Source organism: Lissotriton helveticus, chromosome 7 (assembly GCF_964261635.1).
Source record: "Lissotriton helveticus chromosome 7, aLisHel1.1, whole genome shotgun sequence".
Taxonomy (NCBI): domain Eukaryota; kingdom Metazoa; phylum Chordata; class Amphibia; order Caudata; family Salamandridae; genus Lissotriton; species Lissotriton helveticus.
The window spans coordinates 558,962,179-558,986,948 of record NC_136068.1 but is presented as its reverse complement, the minus strand read 5'-3'; the positions used below and the strand labels follow the sequence as shown (position 1 = coordinate 558,986,948).

Genomic DNA, 24,770 nt, shown 5'->3' with positions numbered 1-24,770 from the left:
TGGTGGTGCCCCTCTTACCTGGTTGTTGGCGTTTAGGGCTGCCCCATAATTGGCGCTCCCTTGGGCATTTGGTCTGCTGCGAACTCATCGTTGCTTTACACAATGGGGAAGAGCGACCCTAAACAACTCAAGATAGCCTTCGAATTTGTAGATCTTCCCGACAGGACGTTGCGGGCACCGAGGGTGTGGACTCTGCTGCGGGGGCCATGGAGACCTGCCTTCCTGAGAAGATTACCTCAAAACCATTTTTCTGGATGTCAAATCCACTGTTACCGGGATTGCTGCTCAGCTGGACCAGCTATCGGTCCGTCTTGACCAAGTGAAGTCCTGTGTGGATTCTCATGACATTCATCTGCTCCACGTGGAGTCCCGGGTTTAGGATGTGGAGGACTCCGCCACCCAGGACCGGCAAAAACTGTTGCAGATGGACAAGCTCCTTGCAGTTATCCGAGAAAAGAACGAGGATTTGGAGGCCCCTTCTCGGAGATGCAACCTGCGCATCACGGGCCTCCCGGAGTCCACGAACATTGCGAAGATGGAGGACTTTGTGGAGGAGCTGATCAGGGAGCTGTTTGGTGAGGAATTGTCCCCCCGTCTTCCTTGTCGAGAGGGCACATCCCTCGCTGGGGCCTCGTACGCGCCCCGGTCTCCCCTCGCGTCCGATCATAGCATGGGGTTGTTCCTCTAGCAAGGTGGTGGTTCATTTTTTTTGTCGTTTTGATTCTCCATTTTGACAATGCAGGCTCCAATGCAGACACGGTACCATATTTATGGTCATACTTTCCTGTATCTGATGTACGATGTTCTGTTATTTGCTATGTCTTCGGCGCAACACTATGGCTGTTTTTTCACTCCCAGGTACTGTCTCTGATGCGCTGGCTTACTCCCGGCTTCCTCAGTCCTCCTCCCCTCCCTTTTGGGCTGGTATTTCCCCTACGGTGGTCTCCCCCGCTCTGGACTCCTGCTGCGCTTGTGCTTTCCCACTGGTCATTCATTCCCATTATGGCTGCACTGGGTTGGATGCATCTGGGCCTCATGCTCCTCGCCCTGTATCTGGTTGGCCCCCATCTCCTGTCCTATGGCTAATTTGACTTGCTGGTCATGGAACGTCCGCAGCCTGAACGATCATTGCAAGGCCCGTCTAACACATGCCCACCTACAGCGTCATAAGGTTGACGTTTGCCTTCTCCAGGAGACACACCTACTCCCCGACTCGATCTCGGCGCGCGATACTGGGGGGAATCCCATTCTTCCACCTATTCCTCCTATGCTAGGGGTGCCTCGATCCTGCTGCGCCGTGGCCTTCCCTGGCAGACCTCTCGCACCCTAGTCGACCCAGAGGGTCGGTATGTCATTCTACACGGGATGCTGCTTGCTCAGCCTCTTACCATTGCTGCGGTGTATGGCACAAATTCTGACGACCCTGAATTATTTTATAATGTCTGGCATCTGATCTCCTCCTGCGGCCCTGCGGCTATGGTTTGGGGTGGCAATTTTAATGTCACTCTCGGATTTGGACAGGTCGGGCTCTTACCGGTCTCACCCGCGCGCGGCCGCCACTCTGTCTTCTATATTGACTGACAACTCGCTTATCGATGTTTGGCGTCATCTTCGCCCCGATGCCCGGGAGGGCACTTTGCGTTACGGGTGCTAGGGGCTGTTGGTCTCGCATTGAGCTCTGGCTGGTGTCGCCGGATGTCCTTACCTGGACTATGGACGCGACTCATATGGCACGCACTCTCTCTGACCACGCGCCGGTCCGTCGTCTTCTCCGACCTCCCGACTCCCCACGCCGCGCATTCACCTGGTGCCTTCCTTCCAATGTCATTCGGGACTCTGTTTTTTGTGATGAGATCCAAACCGCCATTACTAACTATTTTGAACTCAATGTAGGCACTGTTGATTCGGTCTCTACACTTTGGGAGGGTTTTAAAGTATTTATTCGGGGGGAGTGCATATCCAAGCAAGCCGGAGTCCTCCGGGCCATTCGTTCTACACTTACTAGGCTGGAGGGAGAGATCTAGGGCCTCAATGCCTCCATTGCGAACGGCGCTGGCCCCGACGCGTTGGCGCTTTTGCGTCAAAAGCACTCAGAATTTTCCGAGTAGGCTTACCGAGAGCTGTCCTTCCTGGGGAGGGACGGCCGAGCTCGCCGCTTCGGGGAGGGTGACCGCCCGGGACGCACTCTTGCCAACTTGCTGCGCCCGCCGCGCGCTACATCCTACATCACGGCCCTCAGTGATGGGGGACCGGACCGTACCACCTCTTCAAAAGAGATCAAGTCCAGCTTCCTCGCCTTCTATTCCCGGCATTAGTCTGCTGGCGCCCCCCCCCTTCTACGGTAGACTTGGATCAGTATTTTGAGTCCATCGCCCTGGTTTGGCTGGCGGATTCCTTGATGAACCTTTTTCAAAGGAGAAAATACTGGCGGCTATTAACAACCTGCCGTGCGATAAGGCGCCCGGCCTAGCCGGCTTTCTGCCTCCTTTTATAAAATGTTTGCCTCCACTCTGGTCCCACATCTGGCCGCCATGTACAATGAGTCCTTTGACACTGGTGCGCTCCCACCGTCTCTCCGCGAAGCCTCGCTGACGCTGCTCCTCAAACCGGACAAACCTGCTGACCGGTGTGACTCCTACCGCCCCCTTTCCCTCATTAATATAGACAACAAAATCTTCGCCAAGCTCATTGCCTCCTGTCTTCTCCTCTTAATGCCCACCATCGCCCTCCCCGACCAATCTGGCTTTATCCCCGGCAGGGCATCCTCCCATAATCTTCATACTATTTTTTCAGTTCTGGATCAAATTAACCCTGACCTTCTGGCTGTGGCTGCGCTGCTCGATGCCACAAAGGCGTTTGACACACTGGAGTGACCTTTTCTATTTTATGTCCTCTCGCGCATGGGGTTTAGTACTCACTGTTTGCGAAATATTAAATTGCTATATACTGACCCCACCGCCCGGTTGCGCATTAATGGCCAGGTCACGGATCCTATCCGCATTTTGCGTGGCACAAGGCAGGGTTGCCCATTGTCGCCCATGCTTTTTGCCATTGCTATGGAGCTCCTGGCCGCCCGCCTTCGGCAGCACCACACCCAAAGGGGTATCGGTTTTTCGTCCCGCTCCCTCTTGGTCTCCATGTATGCGGATGACGTTACCCTTTACGTCCACCATCCCCAGGAAAATCTCAGCCCCCTGGTGCGTGAAGTTATTCGGTTCAATGGGCTCTCGGGGATCCAGATTAATTGGATTAAATCCGTACTCTTCCCCTTGACAGATGGCACTCTTCCGTTCGTGCCTGATTATCCCTTCGAGTGGGCGTCTGGTCCCACGCGCTATCTTGGTGTCTGGTTGAGCATTGCCCCGGACGAACTCTGAAGGTCCAATTTTGGCCGCGCTGTGGACTGGTTTGAATCTAAGATCCCCCAGTGGAGTCGATTGCCGCTCTCCCTAGTCGGCAGCGTTGCCATTGCCAAGATGGTGGTCCTCCCCAAATTTATTTATCTCTTCTCTAACATACCCAAACCCTGACCGCTTATTTTTTTTTCAGGTTGTGTTCACTTGTGGTGTCCTTGATCTGGGCAGGCGACAGCCCAGGGTTGCTTATGAAATCCTGACCATACCGATGTCAGCCGGTGAGCTGGGTGCGCCTGATTTCCGTCTCTACGCCCTTTGTGCTCAGGCCAGTTTCCTGCACTTCTGGCTGCATCCCACCCCCTACCAGCCTCACGTCGCGGTTGAGTCTGATGTTGCCGCCCCCTGGCCTCTCGCTACAGCGCTGTTTGCCCCTACGGTGCGCCCTCGGTCGGAGGTGAACACGGTGGAGACACCTTGCACTGGGCATGGTCCTTTTTGCGCCAACTGGCTGGGCTATCTCTTCTATCTGCTGGCGCTATGCCCATTACTAACCACCCGGATTTCCCCCCACTTAAGTCATCCTGTATGTCTCGGCACGCAGCGATGCGGGGCCTCAAGACTGTAGCTGATCTTTACCCCGACGATTCCTTCCCTGAGTCGCCATCATTGATGGACACACTTTTGTACTACCAGCTGCGTGCCACCTGCCGGAAATTGCACCCAACCTTTCCGCAGCCCCCGCCCACTTTTCCTGCCCTGGATTGTTATATACTTCAGCATCCTCACGAAAACTTATCACCAGACTGTTTGCCTCTGCCTTGTTATCCTCTCCCATCTCCATGACGCGGGCGTGCGAGGCGTGGAGCGCGGACCTGGGTGTGGACATTTCGGACGCCGATTGGCTCTATTGTTGTAACCAAACCACGAAACTTTCCCCAAACTATCGGCTCCGATTGATCCATTTCAAGTTTCTGCACAGGTTCTATCGAACCCCATGGCAGCTTCACCCCCTAGGACTTATTCCTGAGGATTCCTGTGTGCGATGCTCCACTCCTTTCGCGGATTTCGCTCATTTGGCCGGCTTTGTCCTCGGGTGCAGGTGTTCTGGCTGGAGGTCTGCTCCGCGATCTCCGAAATCACTGGCACCGCTATTACTCCGGACCCCCTTCTCTGTCTCCTCGGATTTGTTAAGCCCTGTCCGGATGTGTCGCGCCGGGTTATCTTGATGCTCCTGGTGCTAGCCCGGCGTAGGGTGGCTATGTGTTGGGGCCGCCGGCCTGCCTCCGTGGTGTCGGCCTGGCTGGAGGCTGCTTCCCGTTGTCAAACGCTGCTATCAGAATTTTGGGACCTGTTGCCTGTCACCCGGTTGATATCTGGGGTCCATTGGTCGCCTACCTCCTTTACCGTTCCTCCTTTAGCGAGCCTGCCTCCCCCGCGCTCCCTGCCAGCCCTGCGTCCGCGGCCGCCATCGAGTTGGTCAGTGTGTAGCTTCCCGATGCCCCTGCTGTACGTGGGTTTCTTTGCTGGTGCCGTCATGCCTGATTGGGGGGTGGGTTGCCTCCATGATAACGGTGTTGCACTCCGGCCCGCTTTCACCCTGTCCCATAGAGAGCCGTAGGGAGTCCAGCCACCGCCCCATTTCCCTTTCGTCCCTGCTGCTGCCTCTCCCGCGCTCCCCGCCGGTCCTTGGTCCGCGGCGGCTGCCGGTGCTGGTCGGTGGCGGACCACTTCCCAGTATTTCCCCGGCTTTCTTCCCCAGTTTGCTAGCTCCTCAGGGTGTTTCCTCTTCTTGTCTGCTTCCCTGGGAGAAAATGTACCTGTGAAGCCCCGTCCTGATGATGGGTTGTTGTGCTATGCCAACGGCAACGCACTGTTGATGATTGAATAAGATGTACTTTTAATGGATTACACCTTGCTACCCTGTACTGGGTCCCTGCATGGAACGTTTCTGTTTGGCTGTATTGTTGTACTGCAACTTCTTTAATCCAAAAGTAAAAAAAAAAAAAAAGATCCATAGATACAGCCCCACCAGGAGCAGCCTGCTAGCTGCTCAGCCCATCTTCCAACTGTCTCACACACACCCAGGCACCCAAGCATTCCGAAACATTCCACTCACGTCAACATTCCACACAGGACACTCAAAATGGCTGAGCAGATAGGAACAAGATAACATAGAACATAACACAACATGAAGATACTACAAATTGCCTGTGAAAACGAAAGCAGTTGTAATTTAAACTCATCCATTATAGAACGCTACTGTAAAAGTGGGGCACATATACTAGCATGCACCCATTTTAGCTAATTAATGGGGAAAAAGATCCCGTAAACTATGGCTTTTCAGAACGAGGAACAAACATTGGTAAATGCAGGAAAATATGCAGCCAATAGAAATGGAGGAAAAGTAAGTGGAACGCACAGTAACCAATGAAAAGCCAGAAAAGAGAGGGGGGTGGGATGTAAGCCCCTTTTAAGTTTATATTAAAAACAATAGATTTCACAAGCACAGCACAAACGCTGTGCAGGCAGAACCTAAAAAGACAAGCACGAGCAGAGTGCTGCAACATGATCAGGGTCAGGCTGGGAACCAAATTAGCCTTTGTAACATTTTTCAAACACAACAGCCCAAAGGAGTAGAACAGGACAATTCAGCTCGCCCCCTCCCATTATCGCCTAATGTTGTAATTACCACCTCCTGCCAGCACGACATTCTGTCTGAAGGTCTTGGGGTCAGTAATGGAGAAGTGGATACTCTCGACTCACAATCACGACCTCAAGCTGATATTATCACCGAAAATGTAGTGCCAGCTGTTAAAACAGCAGGGGAAAAAAGAAAGAGGGGTGCATCTAAATTTACGACCAGTAAGAGGAAACAGCCAGTTCACCAGAAAACCCAACCCACCCCTGTGAGTATGTGGAAACGAGGAGCAAATGCTGCTAATACTACAACAGTAAGCCCAACTGAGCCAACAATTGAGTCCACTGTTGATTTGACAACACCAGAGGTGGTATCCAATTCCATTTTTACTCAAACTGAAAAAACGAACGCACAAGGAACAAGTAGACATTTGGATGATACTTTTATTGACACTATAGTGGACTCTATCCATGGACGTTTAAAAACGTTGGTGGACAAACAATTCAATGCTTTATTTAAATACCTTGACAGAATGGAAACCTTGGTTAAGAAACTTGACACGCAAAGTCAAGTGGTTACTGTTGTTGATAAAATAAGAGGGGAGCAGATTTCTAAACCAACAGAGGCTGCAGCTCATGGCGTAATTAATGAGGGCGTTACTTGTATATCCCCTACTGTTAATATTGCATGTACAATGTGTGGCAATTTTAAGAATGATGCCTGTCCTAAACCGATTGGTAGTATGACGCCTATAGCGAATCCGGCATCTGGAAATAGGTCTACTTGTAATAACTTGCCTCAAAAACCAGCATTAGGTACTCCTGCCCAGTTGGGAAACGCCACCACAATTTCTGCTATTGCCCCAATTAACATCGCCACACCCATTAATTTGGGTAATAGTCCATCCAATGTTCTTAACTTACCCCCGGAAGCATGCCCTTATGCTTTTATTTTAGCAGGGGTCCCCCCGCTTAAAAAAGACCAATCTGAATCTTGGGAACAACTCAAGAACAAGAGTATGGATTGGCTAATAAAGTATAAGGGTCTAGGGTCAACAAATGCTAACGAAATTCTAATGGTCCGTCGAGTAGGTTGGGTGGGACCATCAGAAAAGAACATCCCAGGTGACTGCATAGTCGTGAATTTTAGACGTCCACCCCTGGTGAAATGGCTATTACGAGCTGAAATGTATAACAACACTGCCCCAACTCAGATATACCCACTACCCTTAGGCTTTTTTTTATAAACCTCACCAATGGTCACGCAACCCTCTAACTCCAACATATATCACACAAAATCGGTTCACAGCCTTGTCCGGTCTAGAAAGTCAGGATTGACTAATAAGTCAAACACTGACCACTACACCTGAATCACCGGAATATTTTGCTAAATGCCCAATTGATGTAGAACCCAGAGGCTTAGACCCTAACCTGTATGTGTTAAGTTGGAATATTGCAGGATTGAGATCCAAATTAAACTCAATTGAGTGGGTTGATTTGGTTAGTGAATATGACATCCTGATGTTTCAAGAGACATGGTGCACAAGCGAATTGGTCTTGGATGGGTTTGCGTGTTATAATAGTATTGTACCAAGTCCACAAATGGGACGTCCGTGTGGGGGTTTATCTACTTGGATAAAGATTGCAGCTGGGGGGGGTAGCATAAAACCTGTGGCGACAAATAACAAGAATTTTCAAGCCACAATCTACACAAGGGGGGGCATCGATATGTTTAATTAATTTTTACAATAATGATTTTATATCACTACCGAATAGGAATTTTATTAATTTGTTTGAATTTATTGATGGATTACAAGATGCACAGAGGTATGGTAAAATAGATGGTCTCTGTTTAGGTGGGTATTTTAACGTACGGTTAAAAAGAGATACTGATACCATTACCCCCGCGCCGGCAAGGTATAACACATGTAAAAGGGGCGAGGAGCTTAGTAATTTCTTATCCTCCCGCAACCTAATTAACACCATGGAAAAGGCTGGCGCTGACCTGAACAAAGACCACTTGCCTACCTACAGAGGGCGTGGATGTTCATCCACCATAGATTATGTTTTTATATCATCTGCACTGGAATTTTTTTTAGTTAAGGCTGAGGTTTTAAGCACTAGTCAAGGTGATCACAATCCCCTTATAATAACTATCAGACTCTTTTCGAAATTTCTTAATCGAAGAGAAATAGGGGCAAAACATTTGGTGACATCCACTGACAAACTTAGAGTAATCTGGAAGGGCATAGATAATAAGGCCCTGTTTGAACGTATGATAAAAGCACACCCTTCATTGGTAGACACGTGCTTATCGAGCAGCGCTGCGGGCAGTGAAATCGTTGAGGCCTTTAGCGCTCTGTGTGCCGGTATAAAACACATAATCTCTAAACCCGTCATTAACTCAAGTAATAACCCTAGATGGTTCAACGGCACATGCTCACAGGCCAATAGAGACCTGCGTGCAGCATTAGCGGCTACACCCAGGGATCTAATTTTAGTCAGATTGCTAAGAGCCTCTTACAAGGAAGCAACCAAATCCCGCTCTGAAGCTATATTAAAAGAACGTTGGGAAAATCTTGCTTGTGCTGCATTACTTAAGGATGTAACCGGATTTTGGAGTGAAGTTAAAGAAATTAGGTCTATGGATTCCGCCATCACTCCAATAAGTTGTAATATACCCAGGGAACTTTGGGAAGAGCATTTTGCTAGAATTTATACTGCTCCCACAATGGTTTCCAGCATTCATACATCTCTTCCAGCTTCACAGTTTGCCACAACTATCTCGGAAGTTGAGGATGCGATATCCAAAGCGCAGGGAATAAAGCCCCAGGCCCTGATGGGTTGTCTATTGATCTTATAAAACACACACCAGAGTTCTGGGCCCCTCTCTTATGCAATGTTTTTAATAACTTGACCAATACATCTATCCCAAACTCTTGGTCGACAAGCATCATTGTGCCCATTTTTAAAAAGGGTGTTAGATCCAATCTAAGCTGCTACCGCCCAATTTCCTTGCTTGATAACACCCTGAAAATCTTGGGAAGAGTTGTCTTTAATAAGATTAGGAATTGGGCTGAAGACAACCAAATTTTAAATTATTGTCAGTTGGGATTCAGAAGTAATGTTGGCACTGTGGAACAGTGTTTAAATTTGAACCTCATTTTGGGCAAATACACGATCGCCCAAAAAGTCCCACTATACTTAGGGTTCATGGACTTAACCTCAGCTTTTGATTTTGTTAATAGATCGCGTCTATGGAGATCCTTTTAAAATACGGGTTAGATGAGGCTTTGGTTTATTTTTTGGCGTATTTGCACAGGGACTTAAAGGCACGGGTGAGGATATGTACTGACGTGGAGGTTTCTGGTGACATCACTATTGGTAGAGGGGTCAGACAAGGTTGTGTTCTGGCCCCTCTACTTTTTATCCTTTCTATAAATGAATTGCACAACTCCCTGTCTACACTGACTAGTGATGTTCCCAAAATTAACGGTAAAATCTTCCCCGTGCTTCTCTATGCCGATGATGCGGTCCTTATGGGCCGCACACCAAACGCACTACGCACTTTAGTTACTGGATTTGTATCCTTTATGGCTAATCTGGACTTTTACACGAATTTTTAAAAATTATATATAATGACTTGCGGGCCAAAAAAGCATTGTATGAAGTCTATAAAATTGGGCAGCGAATCATTAGAATGCACTAGCACTTTTCCATACTTGGGCCTAGTTTTTTCAGATTCTGGCTCTTGGCAAGCACATGTAGCCCATGGCAGAACCAAACTTTGCAAAGCAGTGAATTCCGTCATTAGTCTTAGGCAACCAAAACAGGCCAAGGTGGTTGTACGGTTGATTCAGATATACAAACTACAATGTATACCTACAGCCACTTATGGTGCTGAAGTTTGGGGGTATGTGAATTGTAGTGGAATCCAAGTTGAGGAGAATAGGTTCTATAGAAAAATCCTCGGGCCCAAATCTCCTCTCCAACCTACATATGTCATAAGGAACTGAACTTATACTATGTGGAGGATTTCATTAGATCTCGCCCAGCTATATTTTGGATAAAACTATGGCAGAATCCTGCTGCCACCCTAACTAGAGAAATGATCACCGACTGTCTCAGATGTGATAAAGGTGGGAGTATACCATGGTTTACGGCAGTAAAAGACAGTCTAGCAAGCATAAAGCTGGAGCATATATTCACACACCCATTAAGAGCAGAAACCATAAGCATTAAATCTGTAAGGGGGGCATTGTACGATCATTATTTTAAAGAAAGACAGAATATAGAGCGTCATAAAACATTGATTATTAGATATATGCCCCTATTGGAAACACTAAGCACTCAAAACCACTTGCCTCAGCAATATCTCAGGAAAAACATTTGGAGGTGGAAAAGGAGCCTACTCTACCGTCTGAGGGATGTCAGCATAAAATATTCACTTTGCTTTCCGATAGGATATAACAACAACCTTGAGCAGATGAACTGCCCTTGCGGTTTTGGCAGCAAGCAAACAGTGCTACATTTTTTATTCTTTTGTAAATATTATACAAGATACACAAAACAGTATTTAATTCCTTTTTTTAAGGCAAGGGCTATCGTGGATTTTGAACAAGCTTATTTTGAAACTTTAAAATTGGGAAGTGATGATTTGATATTCCGTTTAAGCACGTTTTTATCAGTTGCAGTACGCTCGCGTGCTTCCATGAGTGAATGAATTTTAACACCTCATGAACATTGTAATATTTTCATGAGCACTTCCCCGCCCTTCCCCGCTTTTTGCCACATATTAACACCATCTATATGTTGACGATTCAGCTACAATTGTGAGGGTCCTGTATCTTGATGACTGCTTGCCTATCATTTTATTTTATGGTGCATATATATAGTTGACCTTGTACAATTGATTCAATGTCATGTTCTAATATTGATACTGATGCGGCTATTACTGTTTGATTCATTGCCCACCTTTTGCACTTTATTTACAATGCACTTTACAAATGATACAATGCGTTATTTTGCATTTTGTGTCCAATGCTGCTAGTCTTATTGGCCCATCTAACATTTTAAACTTTTAACAGTGTAATTTCTATTGGAAGATATTTACTTATACTTGTATCTTATTCTGGTGGTGATAAATTGTGCTTTTATAGATATTTTTATCCGAATAAAGATTATTTGACTTGACTTGACTATAGTCTGCTGGGATGTTTTTACTGATGCTTTTCCTGATATTAAATCAAACATTGCCTGCAGCAACTTCACATCCATGCAGTTTCCCAAACCTTGCAAAGCACTTGTACAGCTTGTATTTACAACTTAAAAACTGTAGCAATTTCCAAACATGGGCCATTTTGGCAATCTAAGTAACTAATGGGGGTCACTTTTATTTTGGTGCCCGGGACCATTTTCTGTCCCGGTCCAACCCTCCCTGTCAAGAGTTTGACATAGTATCCCATCCACCAAACTCTAAAGAAGGCCCTAAGTGTTTGTAAAAGTCTATCAACTTTGCCAACGCACTAAGGATACTATATTTTTTACATACATCGCTCTTGCATGTTCCCCAAAGTTAGAGTGAGAAGGGAATCCTGGTCCAAAAGAAATTATTCGTAGATTTTAAATGCTCACCCTGCCCTTTCATATTTTCTCAGCAACGTGTAAAAGAAATTATAGCCCTTATTCCATGAAACTTTGCGAAGAGGCCCTTGTGAAACACAGTATGGTGCCAATGTATTTCTCAGTTCAAAGGCCTACGGGTGCAGTGATCAACTGTGTTGCATGGGATAATCACCAGCACAACCTTTACTAATTAAGGACCATAATCTTATTCTCTAAAAGTTGCCTTCTGGGACCTGTGGTGCAATGCAAATAAAATCTTGCAAAATCCAAATCCTGGATCTTCCATTGAATAATGCAATTGTTCCTTAAGTACTAAAGGGGTGCCACAGGTAATGTTCCAGGCTCCTTGGTATTGCAGAGTAGCCCACATTTTAAATAACCATGGCCACTTTGCTGGGTGTATTTGTACAGTTTTACATGATGTCAGTAATCAAGGAATTCAAGCTGAGAAAAATCATTAGGCATTAACAGAATATTTGCTCAATTATGAAGTATTTCACTTACACCCAGCGCTACTGGCTCTCCTTTGTAAAAACTCTGCAGAGGTTTCATGGGTGAACGGATGGCACCTGCACCCATCTTGGAGGGTTCCCCTTGGGGGTCAACCCCAGTGATGACCACACAACCATCCTCTTTTTCTGTAGTGGACATGTCTTGATCCTTGTGCCTAAAGTTAATACAAATAAATAAATCAAAACAGCACACATAAGTGGACACAAGAGACATAGATCTAGGAAATGAAAGATTATTTGGTACATTTGAGGAATGAAATGGGAAAGTGGGCAGCCCACTTTGGGGCTCAGATTTAATAACATTTTTCACAGGATTGACATTACTTTTGTAAAGCAAACCTGGCGCAAAGTATTGTGGTGGTAATTAATTTACAACTCAAAACAAGATTTACATTGGAAAGCTGACCAAAGTAACGCCAAGAAGCACTATGCACAACTTTGCATTATGTGGCATCAAGGGGATGGCACGTGGGCATTCTGTGAAACCACCAACTTGTGATGCAAATCTCTATCTACTAACATTGATAGACATGGAATTGAGCTAAACAATTACCCCTTCTCGAGCAGGCATTATAACAGATCAAGTTTTCAAATTCTCTGCATTGTTCCAACTTTGTATGTGTGTTGTACAGTGCAGCACACATGCAAAGTGGGAAAAAGGATTACTGCACAGTTTTGTACTGGAAGGGTGCCCTACCAGTACACAATCTATGCCTGATAGAGCACACACTTTGTTGAACTATGGTGTAAAAGTGTGTGTGTTAGTGCTTAGAAGCTTAAGTGCACTTACGCAAGGAAAGAGACAGTAGATATGGTGCTGTTCTGCTCTCTATCTTCCATATAGCAAGCAGCACAGCAACTTTGGTTGCTGTGCTGCGCTTGGTCAAAATATAGTAAATCTGCCCCTTAGTGTATAAGGGCAGTCATAAGGGAATAACACTGCCCTAATGAAATGCATTGGACCAGTGACATGGAAATGAAAGAAAATCAAATTATGTTTAGTGTAAGAGAAAAGGGGGTGCAATTGAGTAAGCATCAAAGGTATTGTAGAAGAGAGTCCACTGGAATGTGCATGAGACCCCAATTCCAGTGAAAAAAATCGCTTAATGCATCTGAGGCAAGTGCCACCCACTAAAGACATATATAGTCAGCGTGCGGAGCTGCCAAGCTGACCACTTCCTCTTCGCTAAGAGTAAGCTTGAGGCCCAGATAAAGCTTTGCTGCTATGACAGAAGCTGGGCCTCTGAAGAAACGACCTTAACAACTGAAGCTTCCAAATATCGGTACATCCCCTCAAATACTTCATCTGAGATGAAGGCAGGATGTTTAGAAAACTGCTTCGAAATACAAATGAGATGGGTGGTGACACTGCCTGCCTGGGCACACCTCTCACGCTAGTTACTTTTCCTGCTTTTATCTTCAATCTGATATTGCAGAATAAGTGCGAAAGGGGTGTAGTTGGTGCTCCTTTTTGGGGTCTAGCACTCAAATTCAGCCTCAGCTCACCAGTAGTAAAACACAGTCGACACAGTCTGAGCCCAGTCACCCTTGTCGGCCCTGGAAATCATGAAATAGTGCCCACAACAAATATTACAGCTGTGTTTGCACGATTAATAAAAACATTTGAAATCGGACAATAGGGATTTGGGGGGCACCCGACCGCAGGGAGGTCAGCCCCCCCGGGGTCTTTGGGAGAAGGTGCAGTCAAATTGACTGTCCTCCCCTTCCTTCATCATTGGCTCCATTGGGGCCCAAAGTAGCCCAATAGGCTATATAGAGGGCTACCTATTGGCTCCCTACCACAGGTTTAAGGTGAACTGGTGGCTGTTGGCAAGGAGCCCTGTCCGCGATTTGCCCTCGCATGGACTGGGGAGGAACCCCTGGTTGGGATGCTGAGACTGTCTTCAGAGGGACCCACAGAGCCTACAAAAGCGCTTGGTGGATGGTGGCTCTGAGTGGCCACAAGGGCGGGGGGCCAGAGTGGGACAGTCTGGAAAGGGATAGGGTGTGGTAGATTGAGCCTGGATGGGGTTGGGGGCCCCTTGGGGTTGCAGGGCTCAGCGCTTGCTGTGGCCAAGCTTGAACGGAGCAGGGAGGGGGGCAGCATAGTCAGAAGGAGAGGTGGGAGCCAGGTCCCTCAGGTGAGGACCGAGGAGGGTACCTCCCATTTGGTGCAGGCGTCAGCGTTGAGCAGGATCAGTGGTCCTGGGACCCGGAGGAAGACATAATAGTGGTGAGGAGGGTTAGGGGCATCAGCACAACTGTCCTGTCCTCTCTTTTAGAGGTGGCAGAGTGTAATAGATTTCTAGACTCTGGAGAGCTTGGTGCGACTCGCTGACCAGAGGCAAAGAGATGGCAGGGCCCAGAGAGACTCGCCGGATGTCTGCGGTTATCCCGCCGCATCCAACATAATTAGATACAGGATGACCGTTTTGGGTCCATCAGCAAGTAGGTCTTGAACGACCTTGAGGCAGGATGAGTGGTGTCGGTAGACTGGTATGGGAGGGTTCAGACAGCCCTCCTGAGGATGATGAGGAATTCAGGTCACGTTTGGCTTGGGATCCCGAGACAAAGTGGGGGGAACGGGATTCAGAGCTGTGGCAGTATACTGTGGGCCCATTAGGTTCGGTAAGACCATTTTCACGGCCAGTGGCCTGCCTATTGTTACAAGCGCTTTCAAGGGCACCTCACCTTGGGAGGGGTGGGTGGGGCACCCAAAGGTCAGGGAGGATCAGGGGGAACGTATTGGGACTAAAATAAGGGAATGTGAATTTGATAGTACTGTAATTCCGTCATGAGTGCTCCATGTGTGCAGGCCGTCACCCACTTATTCAATGTTTTGGGAATGCAAGGGGGTACCAGGGACAGAGTACAGGGCAGTGGCAGCCTTATGCAGACAGTCAAGGGACACACCACCACCACAGCATGTTGACAACAGAGGGGGTAGAGGGGCTCAGGGACGGGGGCGAAAGACTCGTTCTCTGGTTAAATTGGACAGACTTGAATATTGGCTGGGGATTTATGATCGGCCAGAGGAGGCAACAATTTTGAGCGATGGGTTCAGATGGGGTTTTTGATTGGGGTATTAGGGCCCATGAGTTTGGAGGTGGGCAGATAATTTACAGTCCACCAAAAAATGCAAAAGTCCAGAGCAGGAAAAACTTGACAAGGAAGTTGGAGGGGAGGGAGGATGGGGGGCACCTTTGAGGATTGCGGATGATACTTAGTTGGAATAATCTGCTGCTTCCTTCCATAATTTAAAGGAATGTTTGATAAATATTTCAAGCTGGATGATTAGTAACTGCTTGAAACTAAATGCAGATAAGACAGAGGTCCTGTTTTTAGTCAGACACCCCCTCCCGAATTGTGCCTCTGGTGGCCCACATAGATGGGACCGCCGCCTATTCCTGCAGAGGCAGCAAGAAATCTTGGCATCAAGTGGGAGACGGATCAATTTTTCACAGCACAAGTACAGCTGATTTCTTCAGCACGCTTTGGGAGGTTGAGAAGCATACGGAAATTCCTCCACTTGCTCCCGGAGGAGAGCCGCAGGATAATAGTACATGCGCTGGAGGCCTCATAGTTGGATTAAGCCTACAGTGTATATCTGGGGCTCCCAGCCTACCTGATACACAGATTACAGATGGTTCAGAATGCTGCAGCAAGGCTGATAGGCCAGGTCCCCTTTCGTCATCATATCTCCCCCCACCTGAGACAATTGCATTGGCTCCCAGTGGCTAATAGGACTGAATTTAAGGTGTTGACCTTTGCCTTCCGAGCCGTGGGAGATATGAGCCCAAGCTACTTCAAGTTAAGGCTCAGCCCAAATCGACAGGAACAGACTCGAAGATCCAACCACCAGCGCCTGCTCTGCGTCCCCCGATATGCAAAGACCCAACAAGGTAGTAGATCCTTTTTGGTCAGGTAAGCAAGATTGTGGAACTCTTTGCCATCTTACTTGCGCCAGTTTGAATCAGAACATGAGTTTAGGAAGGCCTTAAAAACCTGGCTCTTTGAGCAGGCATAATATCTGTCTTGCTATTTTGCTGCTGTAGTCTGCGTTGCGCCGGGGAACCTCTGTTTGAGGTAACTGTGCGCTTTATAAATGGCTATTATTATTATTTATGCATGCTGGGTAGTCAGCGCCATGTTGGGGGAAGTTTTGACCAGCTAGGTAATAGGTTTTGTGGAGCAAGAGAACTGCTCAGCTGTACGGAATGGGACAAGAAGATGGACGAGGAGGCAATTCAATGTCTTTAAATTCACCTTAATCCATGTTTAAAGAAGAATGCACTGATGCTACAAAAGAAAAAACTCTGCTAGATTTCTGCAATCTCTGGTGTGTGTACAAGCGGAAAGGGGTTAGTCTAAGGGGGGTCTGTTATGATCGGTGATTGTGAAACGAAATCTTGCTTTCATGGCACACATGACACGCAAAAACGTCCCAAACCCTACATGGCAAACACCCTATAACGTTTACATGGAGGAATAAACGATGCTGTTGAATGCATGTATTGGAATGAAAACATTCGTATCTTTACAAAGCATGCCAAGATGTAATAATAACTAACATAAATCACTTAGGCCTAGATGTATCAACCTATTTTTTTGTCGCAAATGTTGCGAATCGCATAAATTCCCCGTTTGCGACAAGAAAATAGAAATCCAAGATGTATGTGTTTTTTCGCATCGCAAATTTAGAAATCGCTTTTTTTTGCGTTTTCTTATTTGCGAATTTTACATTTTTGCGAATTTTTATTGTGATTCTCAGTTTAGCATGTTTCGGTGTCTGCGAATGTCGCAAATGTGTGTTTGCAAGTTTACAATTCGCAATAGGATGTATGAATGTTTCGCAGTTTGCGAATTCCAAAAAATCGCAAATTAAGAAATCGCTATTAACACTAACTCCTATCAGGTGTTAATTTTTTTGAAAGTATAAAAAAAGTTCCAAACAGTTTTTTTGAACACAACAATGGCTGCACTTTACCTGATAGCTAGGAGGCTGCGGATTCAAGCTCTTGCACAGATGAGAGAGAGGCAGGAAAGGATTTTCAGACTGAGTATTACCTTATTTCAACAGACTGAAGAAGACATTTTTGAGAAGTATAGACTGCATCCACATACCATTTTGGATCTAATTGCGGAATTGAAGTCTTTTCTAGAGCATGAGACACACAATACACATTCAATACCAACTCATGTGTTCCCTGCATCTTCTGGCATCAGGATCTTTTCAAAGGGTGATTGCAGAGGTTGGGGGAGTTTCTCAGAGTGCTTTTTCAAGATTTTTTAGGGTATTTTTGGATGCAATGATGAGCAGGTTACAGCATCATATTTACCTCTCCAGCACACCACAAGATATCCAAATTACTAAATTTGATTTTTATCAAATTGCTCATTTTCCACATGTAATTGGATGCATAGATGGAACACATATTGCCATTACTCCTCCTGCTGCAACTGAATATGTGTATAGGAATAGGAAAAGTTACCACTCTTTAAACATTCAAATGGTGTGCAATGCAAAGTATATCATTACTGACATTGTTGCAAAGTTTCCAGGAAGCACTCATGACTCATATATGTTTAGACACAGTGGATTACATGGACGTTTGAGTGCTGGTGAATTTGGAGATGGATTTCTGCTAGGTAAGTGATTTTTCAAAATACATACTACATATTCTACTTTGCAATCTGTTGTATTTGGAAATGCAAACTAAAAATTTACCTTATTACCATGTAGGAGACAGTGCTTATGCTGTACGTGACTACATTTTGACCCCATACCTGAACCCTATAAATGTTCATGAAAGGAGATACAATAAGGCACACCGCTCTACACGTGGAGTTATTGAAAGAACTTTTGGAATTTTGAAAAGCAGATTCAAGAGAATCCATAAAAGTGGAGGATCTTTGCAATACAAACCATCTTTGTGCTGCAAAATAATCACACGTTGTGCAATGTTACATAACATGGCCATTAGGAAAGGAACTGAATGTGAAGTAAGTGACCCTGAATCTTCAGACAATAATGATGTACCTCCCCCAAGAAGATGTAATACTGGGTTAGGAGCTGTGGCTGGTCGTCAAAGGCGCGCAGAAATCACAAATAATTATTTTTAGGTAAGAATGAAAAGCATGACAACAGTTTTTTGATTTGAAACGTTTTACTTTCTGAAATGCAAAAATGCAATTTAAATTAGGAACCTGTTACTTCACAGGACATACATTACTAATTGTGTGATCAAAGTAATTTGCATGCTATGGAACTGTTACATTTTTACAAAAAAGTCTATTTTTTGCCCTGTCTGCTACTTCTGCGTTGACCTGGGTCACTTCTCCTCACAGATGTTGATTGTGTCACATGTCTCCCACTCCTGTGCTCAGTGGCATCAGATGTTGGAGTAGGGTTACTGCTACTCCTACTTCCCGTGTCCTCTGTATCAATGGGCTCAAAAAATGCACTAGCACCTGTGTTACATGTCTTGAGTAATTCCAATGCATTGGATACTTTGTCCAGCCCTTTTGCAACATTTCTTGAACAATCACTTACCATGCGTTGCATGGCAATACTGCGCCTATTGCTCTATGCTGTCACAGTACATAGTCTATTTATTGCAGAGTAGTATGTCTTTATTCTAAAAGCATGTCGGCGTGAAGCTCTCTCTCTGTTAGTCTCAGATTTCTCAAAAGCCACACAAAGTCTATCCAAAGAATCAGCCATGCGCCTCATTCCATCACCCATGTTGTTATTGCTCTTATTTAACTTGCATAGTTGTCCATTAATGGACCTTAAGGCTTTGTGCTGCTTCTCTTGGACTTTGAGCATGTTCTGCTCCAAACCTTGAAAGACATTTGAAATGCCCGTGACTTCACACCTGCTTTGTCTGGTTGCATTTACAGAGTAAGCTCTTTTTCTAGCAGAATCATTAACATTTTCCAAAGTTCCAACTTCATGTAATGACTCATGTGCACTATGTCTTGACCCCTCAGGTTCTTCATCTGTATCCTGGAAGGGTTGTAATGGAGCAACAGCTCTTCTTTTAGACCTTACAAAAGAAATTGATTCTTCTTCCTCATTACTATTGAGATCATCCGGAGATATAATATGTTCATGAGAAGATTGGCCTTCAACATCATTCGAATGATCAACAAGGTCTGAGAATGAAAAAAGAGGCACATGAGATGGTTGCCAGTCTGTCTATTTGATTTGTTACCATTAAAAACTGCAAACAACCAATGCAATCCTTTCTTGTGTGTATTTCCTACCAATTATTTCTACAATTAATGCATAACTGAATTTCAGTCAATTGTTTTTGGGAAATGAACAATTAAGGGGATGAAGTCTGTCTTTTAAAAAGTCAAAAGCTCAAACTAATTGCACTCATTCAGATTACATGTTCAGAAACAAACCTACATACATGACACATACAACTTCTGTATAACTTGCATCCTTCTTACCTTCTGCAGCATTTCTTGGCTCAGAACTATCAATGGCTGAGACTCCACTGACACTTTCATGCAGTATTGTTGCTTCAATGAGCTCCTCATGTGGGGTAGGCTAGTCTATCTTCTAAGTTCCCCCTCCAGTTTTGCTAGCTTCCTTCAATCTCTCAGCAAGTTTCTCCTTTGACCTCAAACGCATATCATACCAACGCTTTTTTATCTCGTCAATAGATCTTGGGATGACTCCCACAGCATTCACCTTCTCTTGTATTTCAAGCCATATCTTCCTTTTCCTAACTTCTGGCACATGTTTGGCTTGCTTTCCAAATAAAAGTTCGTGATTACAGGCCATTTCCTCCACAAGTGTCTCCACCTCCCTCTCAGAAAACTTCTGCTTTCTCTTCCTTTTCTCAGCTGAGGCACCTCCTTCTGAATTTTCAGGCTCCATCTTGCAGTCAAAAAGGTCTTCACTCCAGCAAAACAGGATTCCAACTGCCACTGGGTGTGAATCAGGCAAGCAGGTGATGGTAATCAAGAGCAGTTCCTGACTATGACTCAGTTATTTTTTTGTTCGCAGCAGCAGATTCACGCTTTTTTGCGATTCCTTATTTTGCGAAAATCGCAAAATAAGGAATCGCAGACAAATCTCAAAAAATTCTGCGATATTTAAGGAATTGCAAAAAATTCTGAGAAAAGTACATACATCGCATTTTGCGATTTCATAATAGCGATTCGCAATAAATCGCTATTAAGAAATCGCAAACGCAAATGTTGATACATCTACCCCTTAGTTTTGTAATTGGTAGTCCAGCATTGCCCACACTGAATACATTACATACTTAACTTAGTAAGCACAGCTTGCTTTGTAAATCGCGCTTCATACGGAGTCTGTCATTTTTAAGGGCTGTAAACATCAGGTGGCACCTTTATCAATCTATAATTCTTTGTTTCTGTCATTCGGAACGAATAGAGAGGCAGAGTTGGTCTTGATGGGATTCGAGCTAGTCACGTATTGATAACCGCCGATAGCAGCGGTGCGAGTTTAACTCAACGATCCATGTCATAGCTACTATAGCTCTATTAAGAAATATGTCACAAACCCCGCCTGGCTCACGCCATGACCTCAGGGCTGGCTGTATACAGTGATGGATTGGGAGAGAATCTTCAGTTCTGTCTAAGGACTGGAAGGAACTTTACGGAGAATAATCTCTTTCTGATAATCACCGGAAAAAACACATTTTTATCATGTGGAAATTCGTGATTTTTTTGTAAAACAAATATGCACTCCTGCAAAAATAGTGAGATTTTACATTTATCCCACAATTGTACCTACCAGGCCAGCTTAACGAAAACAGGAAGATCTTTTACATGAAGGAAAGTTTCCAAAAAGCGGTGAGTTAGTTTCATGGGAACAGTTATCTGCCAGGCCAGCTGCAAATATGAATATATTAGCAATGGTTAAATCAACAACAGAACTGCTTTCGCCTCACTATTGCTCTCCCCCTCCCCTTGCTTCTTCGTGGTGAGGGAGCTGTGTGTCCTGTCCAATGGTAACCGATTTAGCATGTTCCCATTCTTCATTATCTAGTCCGATATTGTGTCTTATGGTCTCAGAATCCTTACTTTACAGTCTGTTTGATTCAGGAACATGCCCCCTCCCATCTTCTGAAATCAAGATATAGAGTTTGCTGCTACTCTGTTGGCATTCAGTCGGGATCAACGGACCTTTAAAGGCCTTGATTAAGGGCGCGCAGGCATATCCGAGGGCTACACTCTCCTATTCCCACACCATAAACTAGCTATTCCGAGCTTTTACCCCAGAATGTGGAATAACTAGAGGTGAGAGAACCAACAGATTTACAGGGGGAGGCAAGCCACAGCAGGCCCAAGGGCCTAGCTCGGATCTTAGAGCTTGTTAAACAAGCCGAGCCCTCAAAATATTTGCTATGTAAATCACACAACAAACATCATGAAAATATGATAAAGCAGCTCAAAACTTCTGGAAAGTGTATTTCCTTAACATGTGAAGCTTTGACATTAATAATACACATTATAGCACTGCACCGAGAAGTACTTATTAAAAGTGATAGTTTTTACACATGAACCATTATTAGTGCACTGAGAGGTCATGGAGCAAGGTTTTGTACGTAAAGAAACTTGATTGATCAACACTCTCGTATAACGACTAAACGTAATTACCAATATGTTTGTCATGTTTTGTTTTACTAATAAATTGCAACACACGACATTTCTAGTATCTAAGGGAGCTTGTAAATGTGCGTCTACTAACTGTAACGCAAACGTACTAAATATGGCCGTCAGAAATGCAGGAACTTTACTGCGCATGCGTATACCACACTCACGTGGTATGACCTTTCCTCAAGATTGGGGGGAATTTCTGCAGCTGCGCACTAGAATTTAGGGGGTCATTATGATGACGGAAGGACCTGCGTCCGTTCGCCACCCCAGAGGTGGAGGGACCGTCCGCAGGGGCAGTGGCGGTCCCTCTGCGCGCATTAGGATGTGACCGCCACCCTGGCGGTCACATCCTGTATTTTTAACATTGCGGCGGGTGCAGCTTTAAGCAGCACCCGCCGCAATGTTAAAACTGCATGCAGTGCATTTGCATGCACAAAGCGGCAGGCACCACGCAGTGCCTGCCGCTTTGTGCATGCAAATGCACTGCATGCAGTTTTAACATTGCGGCGGGTGCAGCTTTAAGCAGCACCCGCCGCAATGTTAAAACTGCATGCAGTGCATTTGCATGCACAAAGTGGCAGGCACCGCGCAGTGCCTGCCGCTATGTGCAAGCAAATGCAGGGGGGTACTATAGGCACCCCCCCATGTGCACCCCCCTTCACCCTGGGGGCCTGCAACGGGCCCCCAAAGAAAAGACCGTATGCCTTTTCGTGGCGGCATTGCCGCCGCGGAAAGGCATGTCCCAAGGCTAATCCTAATATAGCTGGCGGTGTCTGACAGACACCGCCACCATGTTAGAGCTTTTCCGCCGCGGTCTGAAGGCGACCGTGGCGGAAAAGCGGCAGACCTCTCCCCGTCCGCCGATGACCCCCCAGCCATCCTAATCTGGCGGGGGGTCTTTACAAACACCGCAGCGGTGAATCTGCATCCTCCGGGCCGCCGGTGGCTTCCGCCGGCCCGGAGGATGCGGATTCTCCGCTATCATAATCGGCCCCTATGATGGCTACTACATGTGACTAATTACTAATGCACCTGCTGCTGCTCCTACTAAACCATGTTTGTTTTGCACAAATAAAAACGCTGTAGTTAATATAAAATAAACAGGAATAGTGTAGAGATAAGTGGTATACAGAATATTTATTTATTCTTTGTTCTAAAACTGTTTCTCTTCTACTTTGATAATAGCTCGAATTACGGGCCTGATCCAAACAATGATGTTTCCATTTTATGAAAGTTTGCGACTGCGCAGAAGAGTCCAGGAATCCTCATTGAAACATGGCATTGAAACCGTGCCAGTGACATTCTGGCCTATGATGCGCCTGGGAACCTGAACCTGTGACCTCGCAAGAGAAAGCTGAACTGAATAAATGTTACATATGTTTGATACATCCAATGCTGGATGGAATAAAAGTGCATGGGAAGATAAAGCTATGGGAGGGATCGTTAATTTGAATATTTAGAAGAAATTATCTCATACTGACATGGTGTGATGACCTCTCTTCTTTTGGCCAATCAAAATTGGGGATACACACATTGGCAACATTGGGGGGTGGTACAGTGCCCTGGAAAATGGTATAACTAAGGTTGGCTTAGCTAGTTAGATTGACCGACTTGTCCGAATAGCTGACCTGTCACTGACCCAACGCACTCAATAGGTGATCGAGAGCAGGGATGCTGGCGGAGCACTCTGTCAGAAGATTCGATGACCCAATTGGGGTTCTGGAGGGAATTCGATAACCCAATTGGGGTCCGACTGTTAGCCGCAGAGAGGGTGTTACGCTGGGTTGCACTTAGCTGGGGGTATCCGTCCTGACCTGCATCTGTCTTATCCTGATCCATATTGGTCCACACCTGTCCTGATTCTGGTCAACACCAGTCCTGTCCTGGTGGTATCTGAACTATCGGGAATCCTGTTTCTTTGTCCCAGCCCGTGGCCAGGGTTGGTCTTCACACCATCTAGGTAATTATAAATCTGTGTGGGTATGTCAAAGTACTGTTTCCCTTTTCTACCCATCCTCATGTTCAAATGCTTAAAGACAGTCGCACAGAATCTTTGCATATTTTTACCTTGGTTATCATCTTTCTGATTGAAAAAGCTCTGATTGAACTTCAATGGACTCTAACAGTTATGAATTTTCTTCGATAAAGTGTTTAAACTTTGCCCGAGTCTGTGGTTATTTAAATAGGAAATGTTAATATAACTACCTATTCTCCTGCTAACTCCCTTGATCCCTTAGGACGCTAGGTACCAATGACAAGGATTGGTAAGTCAAGCTATAGGTTCAAAGTCCTAAGAGTAAAGTGAATTATAATCTGGTATAGCGAAAGGGTTTTCACCTGTTTCAAAGTGGTAACTGTATTATGGGCCCAGGTGAGTATGGTAATTGAGGCAGGTGAACCCTCAGTATTTCTTTGGTAGCAGAGTAGTGGTTAGGGTTTAGTTAAAAGATAAGTAGTTAAGTTAGTTATTTTCATATGTATTGATTGATTATTGATTTATTGGTTCATGTACTAACCAAAACCTGTTTCGTACTGTCATATGTTTGTTTTGGAAACCCCGGGGTGCAGAATAGCGGGTGGTAAATGGAAGCCACACTGCAGTGAGGTCACTTACGTGAGGAAGAAAGTGCGTGAAAGTTACGTAGAACTTGAAGCACTGTTTAGGCTTTTCGTATAAATGTGTGAATAAATGATAGCAAAGAGGTTCGCTGGTGAAACTTTGGCCTTATATCACCTAGAAAGGGTAAGCCCGAAAGAGTAGCAGGTTCTTTGATGCTTGTGTGAAGAGTAAGCGGAAGCGATTTACTCGTAGTGAGTAAAGAGTAAGCAGAAGGGATTTACTCGCAGTGAAAATATCTTTCCTTTGAATTAGTCACTCAGGTACAGTGGTGAATGTTTCTACATTGTTAATTAATGCATTTACATTTAAAGAGTGAAAAGAAATACGTTTTTGTATTACCTTGCAAAGGAGGGACTCAGTTGCGGTGCTGCGCTG

At 45.5% G+C, this 24,770-nt stretch overlaps 1 protein-coding gene across 2 annotated transcripts in view; it reads right to left on the bottom strand.

Annotated features, from left to right (window-relative positions):
* Nucleotides 1-24,770, bottom strand: part of LOC144766890 (membrane-spanning 4-domains subfamily A member 4A-like) — a 462,568-nt gene that overhangs the window by 411,507 nt on the left and 26,291 nt on the right. For both annotated transcript variants that reach the window (XM_078650601.1, XM_078650600.1), the window contains exon 2: nucleotides 12,123-12,285. In XM_078650601.1, the coding sequence (XP_078506727.1) occupies nucleotides 12,123-12,269 (147 nt within the window). In that variant the 5' untranslated portion in view covers nucleotides 12,270-12,285. The remainder of the gene's footprint in view (nucleotides 1-12,122; nucleotides 12,286-24,770) is intronic.